This window comes from Phasianus colchicus, chromosome 18, assembly GCF_987193195.1.
Source record: "Phasianus colchicus chromosome 18, bPhaCol1.hap1.1, whole genome shotgun sequence".
NCBI classification, from domain to species: domain Eukaryota; kingdom Metazoa; phylum Chordata; class Aves; order Galliformes; family Phasianidae; genus Phasianus; species Phasianus colchicus.
In genome coordinates, this window is record NC_143453.1 from 5018435 (window position 1) to 5027269 (window position 8835).

The 8835-nt window shown below is 50.8% G+C and overlaps 1 protein-coding gene across 7 annotated transcripts in view; it reads left to right on the forward strand.

Annotated features, from left to right (window-relative positions):
* GGT1 (gamma-glutamyltransferase 1) overlaps positions 1-8835 on the forward strand; it is a 41488-nt gene that overhangs the window by 13471 nt on the left and 19182 nt on the right. For 2 of the 7 annotated variants that reach the window (XM_090120940.1, XM_090120941.1), the window contains exon 4: positions 1145-1279. The exons of 1 other annotated variant lie outside the window; for it this stretch is intronic. In XM_090120940.1, coding sequence (XP_089977066.1) covers positions 1167-1279 — 113 coding nt within the window. In that variant the 5' untranslated portion in view covers positions 1145-1166. Of the gene's footprint in view, positions 1-1144; positions 1280-2299; positions 2322-2842; positions 3047-4237; positions 4612-8760; positions 8783-8835 lie in introns of those variants that run through there. 4 more of the 7 variants (XM_090120945.1, XM_090120939.1, XM_090120943.1 and 1 more) reach the window with 4 other exon arrangements.

Sequence of the window (8835 nt, forward strand, 5' to 3'; positions counted from 1 at the left end):
TGTCACTCGCTGCTTTTCTTTGCTGCTCTGTAACTAAAAAACATGGAAGAGACAGCAAGCTATTTTTCTCCATCCATTTCCCCACCCCATCTCTAATGATAAATCTCTGCCGTGTCTGTTTCTTGGGCTCCTGTGGCTCAGAGCAGGAAGCCCTGCCTGGCAGTGGGGCTGCAATCCCAGCTGCTGCCAGGGAGGACTGCACTGCACACACCCATGTGCTGGGGCTGCTCTCATCTGTATGCTGCTCGAGCGGGATCCGAATGACAATCCTAATTATGTTTGCCTTGTATAAGATGAAAGCTGCATTTCTGACTGGGCTGGAAATGTAATTGATTAATTTAGCATTTAAGAAGGGAAAGAGGATTAAGGTGGTGGTGAAGCTGTGCTGCCAGGCACTGTGTTTGCTGCCTCGCACTGTGCTTCAGCTTTTGCTTGCCTGCAGAGCAGCTCGTCTCGGCTGTCATTTCTTGTGGGGTGGCTCTGAGCTTGTTGCACATCTCTCAAAGCCAAACCTCCTGGAGAAGAGGGAGCTGAGTCTTGGGGAGACACCTGCAAAGAGCAATTCCAGGCTTCAGCTTTAATTCCCTTCTATTTGGAGGCAGAAGCACTTGCTGTTTTGCCCCACTCTGTCTGCAGGAGAGGGAGATGTATGTTCATAACTCAGACTCTTGTAGACCATTGAGCAGAGCAGACTCAGAGAAGCTCCACTGTCCCACAGCAGCACACATTAGGGAAGAAATCCCCTTAATGTGCAGAATGCAGGGAGGGGAAGGAAGGGCACAGCATCAGTGGGACTGTGCTCCTGGGGAATCCCTGCAGTGCCTGTGCTGGCAGCAGTAACTGCACACACACAGGCACTACTGAGATTGTGCTTAATGGAGAGGTGGTAACAGTTTTCTATGTAATATCTATTCGTTCTTCAGCCTTTTCCTTCTCGCACTGAGGATCTCCCAGCGGGTCATAAGACCCTGAAGTATCCTGGTGCTAAGGCAGGAACAACTCTTAGAAGTGGCAGAATTCTGCTTAAGTAATCACGGACGTCTGCTCATTATGGCAAATTGATCATGTTCTAACAAGGCCTATTAAGGCAAGTCTGTTGGGCTGAATGTTGCTGCCCTAATGACCCATGACGTTGTGCTCACAGGTGTGCTGGGCAGCTGTGCTGCATGCAGAGAGGTCACAAGTCCTCCCCAGTGGTGCATGGTATTAACCTGACTTCTTTACACGGGAGAATTCTGAACTTCCACTGCTTTCACAAGGAATCAATGAGATATCTGAGGTACGTGGGGGGTTTCTGCTTCTCCCCATGCCAGCAATACTCTGCATTCATATTACTTAGATGGGTTTTGCCGTGATTAGATGAGGCTGCAGTGTGAGGTTGGGTGCTGGGAGGGGTGGAGCATTGCTGGGCTCAGCAGGAGCAGTGGAGGAAATTCACAGACCCAGATTGTGCCGTGGGCTTCTTGCATTTTCAGCATCAGAGACATCTGATCTTGTAGCGTGTCCCACTGGGATCCCATTTGATGTGTTGTGTCTCACAAAAATATTTCTAAAGAGCTTTTTAAATCCCTGCCTTAAAAGGGACGGCAGCAATTTCTGGAGTTACAGTTCCATAAAAGAATTAAACCATCTTAAAGCTATAGAGGGGCGGCTGAAGGCAGCGCTTGGTGCTGCTAAGCTGCTTTTGGCATTTGAAACTGCCAAGCACACAGCTTATATTGATTCTGAGCATCTTAGCATGCTGCTAAATCACTGAGAGCAACCATAGCCCCCAGGGGAGCATAGGACCTGGTGTTGGTGGTGTGTACCCTACCTCTGCCTTAGGCTTTCACATTGTCCAGAGACCTCTGTCCATGGCAGAAAGATCCTCAGGTATTCCCGACTGCTCAGCTTGAGCCTTTCCAGGAGGCTACAGCACATCCCTGCTCCCTCCAGCAAACAGGTTTCCCCTCCTTGTATGTGCAGTTAGCACCACAGCGCTGCTCAGCCCCTTTGGGCTCTGTCAGGTTCAGATAGTGCCCACCTGTGCCACTTCTTGTGCACACAGCACGCTGCTCCCCCAGTGCCCTCCTTGCAGCCATCCCTCCTGCCGGGCTGCAGATGGAGCCTTTCAGACGGGCTGTCAGAGCCCATGAGCCTCACCAGATGCATTCGCTGCATTAACCTTTGAAGCCAAGTGAGTTTCTGTTGTCGGAACAGCAGAGGCCGGCAGACAACCTTCCACCCTCCCCTTCCTTCTTCTTCCTCTTTGGCCTCTCCTGTGCTGACTGTAGCAGTTCTGCATGGCTTTGCCTCATCGCGTCGGTCCGTGCAGTTCACCGGTGAGGAATTTCATCCACGCCTTAAAGGGCCGAGTGGATGAGGTTAGGGAGATCTCCAAGGGACTGCAAGCAGTCCTAAAAGGAGGGAGGTGAGAGGGAGAAGAGCTTTAGGGGGGGCTGGCCTCGGGATGGTGCTTGAGAGAGAGGTGGCCGAGTGCCCTCATCCTCTGCATGGTTGTGGCACAGGGCAAGGGAGAGGTACTGGGGTCTCTCCTTGAACCCAATAGGGACTGCTGGCCCTCGGCATCTCTGCCTCCCTGGGGCTGCTGGTGTGCACGAGCCTGCTGATGACTGAAGTGCAGTCTGACAGTAAAACAGGGCAGTTGATCCCTAGGGGTGATTTCATCCCCTCTTTGTCGAGCTGCTCCACCAGCCGAGGCAGCGAGCCTGTGCTTGGCGAGCAGTTACGTCCGGGAACCAGGAGCCTCACGTCTGAAAGGTACCCAAGGCCACGGATGGGGCAACCAACCCACGGCGGGGGGTTGGAGCCGGCCGATCTTTAAGGTCCACTCCAACTTAAGCCATCCTTATGAAAGGCGCGGTCCCGTTCGCAGGCTGCTTTGGAATTTCCTCCCGTCTATGCCACCTAGTGCCCGACGCCAGAACTGGGGCTGCCCCAACCTCACCGCAGCCCTCGGAGCAGCCCGTGTCCCCGGGGACGGGTCTCCCTCCCCTCGGCGCTGTGCCGGGTTTGGGTGCCGGCGGGACCCCGACAGGGGCTGCAGGTAGGAGCGGGGCACGCACGTGTGCACGGAGGGGGGGGGAGGAGAATGGCCCCGGTCGGGGGCTGCAGGTGAGATGCGGCTGAGCTCTGGGAGCTGCAGGCAGGGAGAGGAGGGCCTGGGGCTCGCTGTGACCCCGCCTTTGCTTTCCAGGCGTTCTTGTGATGTTTTAAAGGACGAGAAAAGACTGAGCTCTGTCAGAACTGGAATTCTCCTTTTTGGATGGATGGATTTCAGTGTTGCTCCAAGGGGAGCAACAGCAAGTTTTGCTTAGGGGAATACCGTAGGCAGAGCTCTTGTTTTTGTATGTCAGCACAGTTTGCTGGGTATAATCTTTTGTGCTATGCTGTTTCTTAGTGAGTTCCTCGCCTGGAGTTGCTTTCCAAGCAGCTCATACAGCTGGTGCTCGTTTTGCCAGCTTCGATTTTTAACTCTGACCTCTTGAGCCTTTTCAGAGAAGTGCAATTGCTCCATACAGACCCAGTTCTCTAAGCTCTAAATGGAAATGGGATGATCTGGCAACACCTTGCTTCCTTCCCACTGTGTTTTTTCCACAAATCTGTGGTTTAGTGGTGGTGAAAGGAGCTGTTAGCTCCCACTGGCCAATACACACCTCTCCTTCCACTGCACTGAGTTCCATCTGCTCTTATTCACGCTGTTTCATAACATTTTCAAGTTTTCCACAAGCCTTTCAAAACTCTCCTTGATGTCTTTTGCTATCTCCATGTATTGTATGCAGCTCTTTCCTTACTGGGCACCCATAGGGTGCTAAGCTTTGTCCACGTGAAAACGTGGTTGCTCATTCTCTTCTCACAGCTTTTATTGGCTGAAAACCATTATCTCATATCACTTCTCAGAACTTCATGCTCACAGCTTCGGGGAATCAGTAGTAAAACTGTTCAAGGAGCAGATGGATGTAACTTAGCTCTCTTGGTCACATCCAGGAGGCCATGAGCTTTGCTCCTTTTTGTTTTGAGCCATGCTGCTTCTGAAATGTAGCTTTTCCCAATCTTCTTTTTTTTATCTCTATACTTACATAAGCCTGATTTCTTAGGAAGTCTCAGTATCTTTCATTGGAAAGGCAGATTGCCCCACAGCCTCTGCTAGGGTAGGGATGGCTCAGTGTTTTTGAGGCTGGAATGCCTGGGGCTGCTATTGACTGTGGTGCCTTCTTGCTTTTGAGAGGGCTGATCTTTGAAACCAGGGCTTCAGGAAGTCATTTAGGGTTGTGTTTGCATCCTGCTGAGCTCTGAAACTCTGGGGATCGGAGTGGGAAGGAAACCCATCTTGAAACAGTCAGTGTTTATCTGCTTTCCCCACCCAGAGCTCCATCTTCCTGGAGGTGGTGTTTCCCCAAAGCATCCCAAGGGCAGCAGCAGGCTGGTTCTCCTGTCCAGCCCCAACTTGCCTGAAGGCCAATTGGTGCCAGCTGTACTCTGGCAATCTGTGTGCCTGCAGCCACAGCTGTGCTCTGCGTGGTGCTCCCACACCTGAAGTTGTTCTCTCCCCAGACAGAGCAGTGTAAGGACACAGGACAGTCACCCCAGCAATCTCCTGGCTTCTCACAGGTCTGTAGGCTCCTCTGCTGCTGTCCTTCACTTCTTTGGGTCTTGGTGTCCCTTGGGGCTTTGCATCTTCCCCTGCACAACTCCCTCCCCAGCCTGAAGGCGTGCCACATCCTGTAGCAGCTTAAGAGTGTATTTGTGTGGAGGGGAGATAGCAAGAGCACTTCTCTTTGTCCTAAGAGCCCCCTAAGGAACAGGGCAGTGCAAACCATCTGTTCTACATGCGAGGGAACAGAACTCAACGTGCTTTATTGCCAACCCAGTGGCAGCAGGAGTCAACCCCTTTCTCTCCCCAAGGCTCAGTCTGTTCCTGTCCTGCGTAGGGTTGGTGCTGCTGTAACCTGGGGACATTCAGTCCTGGGGAGGTGCTGACCTTACGGCTGTGGCTGGCCCATCTGGTCAGAGCAGTGTGGGTAAGGGGATGGTCACACTCCCAGCTCCCCTGACGTGTGACCCAGCTTTAATTACAGTGACACTGCTGTTAATTAGCAGCTCAGAAACTCTGAGCGTGATTTTTCATAAGCTGAGAGTTATGCAGTTTGTCCTTTCTGGAAGAGGTGCGCTGCAAACAGAACTGTAATTAAGAAGCACACACACACACAGGGCCAATGCTGACTGGTGTGTGAAGTGCATCTGTGAGCCCAACCTGGCATATGGGCCCTCCTTTGGGACACTGCTGGTGATGGAGTTCCCAGGGGACCACTATGTGAAACAGGCAGGATTTGGCTCTGTTGTGGCTTTTACAAAAGGCTCTTCCCAGTCCCTGCAGCCACCCTTTGATATCAATTTGTTTCCTTGATAAGGATGGGTCTCCTGAGTGTCATCTCCCTGTAGCATTTCATTTCTGCTGCCGTTTCCGTGCCCTTCTCAGCGATCCCAAATCAAAGGGATCTGTGTGCTGTGGGGAGGCAGGAAGCCCTTTCAAGAGCAGCCAGCACTTCTGGAAGCCACAGATCTGAGCAGCCAGACCGAGCCCTGGGTTCCCACACTCTGCCTCTCTTCCCTTCTCCTTCCTGCTCTTTTTTCATTCAATGTGCTGTGCACAGCCTGTCCTGCTGTGCCTGGAGGTTGAAGTTTACTACCGTACGTAGGAGCTCTCCCAGAGGACTGGACTTTCCCCTTTTCTCCCCATTAAACACAGGGCTGATCTCACCTGCAGATCATCACTCTGCAGGTTGTCTGACCACACGGGAGGAGGGAGGAATGGCAGCAATCAGTAAACACGTGGTTTCCCACGTGTCAGAGAGCTGCAGGGTGTCCCCAACATCTGGGGGACCGTGGCAAAGCAACAACGAGGAACTGGGGAGGGCACTTGGTCCCCTCCATTTGTGCCCAGTGGGACTGGCTGCTGCAGCTCTTGTGATCTTATTATGTCTGTGTTTGCAGTACCCTTTGTCTTGACCTGTATCCTTGGGAGCCAGGTGGTAGTTTCCCATCTGTTGCTATTTGTCCCTGCATGGAAGCAGCTTGCTCCCTCGTGTACCCTTGTGCTGTGCTGTGCAGGTGTTGCTGGCCTGCTGCCTGCAATGCTGGCGAAGTGTGCAGCCTTGCCACGGTGTGAAAACAAGCAGAGCCTTCCCTAGAGATCTGGTTGTGATATGGTAAAGGGATCTAAAAACAATCCATCTGCAGGCCTGTGTTGTGCTCTGCCAGAAGGAGGAGATGCTGTGAGCACCAAACCCCATTGATGCAGAAGTCCTTTGGACAGTCTCCCATCTCTCTGGCTTCACGCTGTGATTGTAGGTCCCTGCTGTTCTCTTTTAAGAAGAGATTCTTTGCCTTATAAGAAAGCAATGGGAAAAGTTCTTTCTCATATTTTCCCCTTCCACATAGCTGAGTCAGGTCAGAGTTTGTGCATATCCAGAAGTGTGTCTGAGCCTCACAGCCCTGAGCTCTGCTGGTCCTCAGGCAGAACGGAAAGCAGATTTGTGAGATCTGTGTTGGCAGACCTTGGCTTTTCCTGAGAAAAAGGTCCTGGTTTCTCTGGTTTTAGGGTCCTCTTGCTTTGGTTAGACTTTAACAGCAATTAGTCACCCAACAACTTTCTAGAATAAGCTGCAAGTTTTCCATTAAGTAGTTCAAACACTTTGAACTTCTTTTCAGTTCCTCCGCTGCGATGTGATCTGCTGTCATTTTTCAGGAGGTAGCTTCATGTTTTATTCATTTCCTGTTTACAGCGGGGGAGAAACCAAAGCTATGAGAAAGAGAGCAAACAACAGCCCACGTAGCTGCAGGCACTGTGCAGTCAGATCGCTGTCAGCCCCTGCACTTGTCACTTCCAGCTGCATCTGAGTTTAGAGTAGATATTGGATACGTGACAGAGAAAAGCAGTGATGTCTGGCAGCATGCTTAAGGGGATTTGGGGAAAGATTCCTAGTTTCAGCCCTGGGCAGGATTGTCTCTGTTCCTCTGTCTCTAAAGTGGGGATATGAATGCTTTTTTCATCTGAGCCCATAAGGCTTCCTGGTTGAGTAGAACACGTTTTTGTAATGATGGTCTGGACAGGCTGTGGTGTTTGGGAGCATTGTGCTGGTTTGCACCAGCCAGACCCTTGTTGGCTCTGCCCAGGTGAGATGGGGATGAGAATTGGAAAGGTAGAAGTGCAAGAATTGGGATAAAGCCAAGGAAAGCCCAAAGTGACAGAACAGGATCATGTTTCTGTAAATCACAGTCTTACATACATCAGAAAATGTCCATCCTAGATGTGAATATAGATATGTATATATATTATGCAGCTGTCCCGTAAATTAGAAGTGGATGTAGCTCTGGTTTTGGTTTGGTTTGCTTTGTTCCTGTTTTGGTTCCTATGACACTACAACAAAGCAGACTCAAGTCTTTAAGGTCAGTGAGATTCAGACCGTGATTTGGCATATGGGAGCATTGTTTCAGTGTTCTAAGTAGTTTTCTTCCTTATGCTGGCACCGTGTTATGGAAATGGGATGGGGGGATCTCTGACTGATAACTAACTTAATAGGGAAGGAGAAAAAGGAACATTGTTCCCTGTCCAATTGCACAAGCAGCTCTGCTTGTGACAGTCATTCGTATTTCTTCCTTCCCCACCCTGACCTACAAACCAGCTGTGGAGGATCCTGTTGGTGTGGGATTTTGATGGAATGAGCTGGGCATTTGTTTGGCTGCTGTTGTATGAAGCTGGTGTCATTGCTGGCAGGTGATGGTAACTCTGTGATTTCCACTCCATCACACCCTAGAGCAGCCTTTTCTGGTTGTCTCAGCTGAGAAGATGCTCGCATTGCTGTTAGCATCTCCTGCTGTACAGCCGTACCAGAGATACTCAGCTGATAGTGTATAAGCTGAGCTGGTCAGACTCTGTCCTAATGCATGACATTGCCTCTCTCAGTCAACCAAACCCTTCAGTGAAAGATCAAAAAATGGTGATGACGGAAGTTGAAAATGATTTCTTTTTTTTCCTTTGGAGAGCAATGGTACATCCTTGAGAGATTTCCTCTCCATTCAGAGGCTACAAGACTTCCTCTGATGGAGAAGAGCAGGATGTACCTCTCAAGAGCTTCTCAGGTCAGCAGCCAGGATAATCCCTCTTACGTGATAAATGTTCCTTCACCTCCGCAGGGCTCCCAGCCCTCTGGCCCTGGGTTGGGCAGTGCTCCAGCATCAGCTAACTGGGGAGAGTGCAGGAGGGGGGTATGGTGGTACTGATGCTGTAATGCAGAGAGCATCTTTGCTACCAGAGCTCGTGCCATGGGCAAAGCCAGTGACTAGCAGGGCATTGTTTGATGCGTGAATAAATGATGGCCAGTACAGATTCACTCCTGGGACCCACCATCAAACTACTGTCCTCATTCAAGACTGATCTTTCCTTGCTCTCCACCCTGTGTGCTGTTCTGCTTACCATGAGAAAGTACGGCATGGAAAGTATCTGATCACTGTTCCAAGCTTGCCCCGTGAGCCAGCAGTTCTTCAGGAGGGGGTGGTCAGGGGCTGTGCCTTCACTGTGCCCAAAAATATGACTTCATTACATCACCTCCTTGGCTGACCACTCCCATGTATAAAGTCTTGCTGCCACTCAGCTTTTGAAATCCTTGCTTCTGGGAGCCCTTGAGGAATAAGAAGCAAGAGGGCAGGGCAGAAGTGCCTTCTTGTGGTGTTGCCAGCAGAAGAGTGAACTGCACCCAGGGAGAACAGAGCTTCCAAAGTAGTGAGTAAATAGCATGATTTAATTGTGTTGTCTTCATATTTTGGTTGGATTGG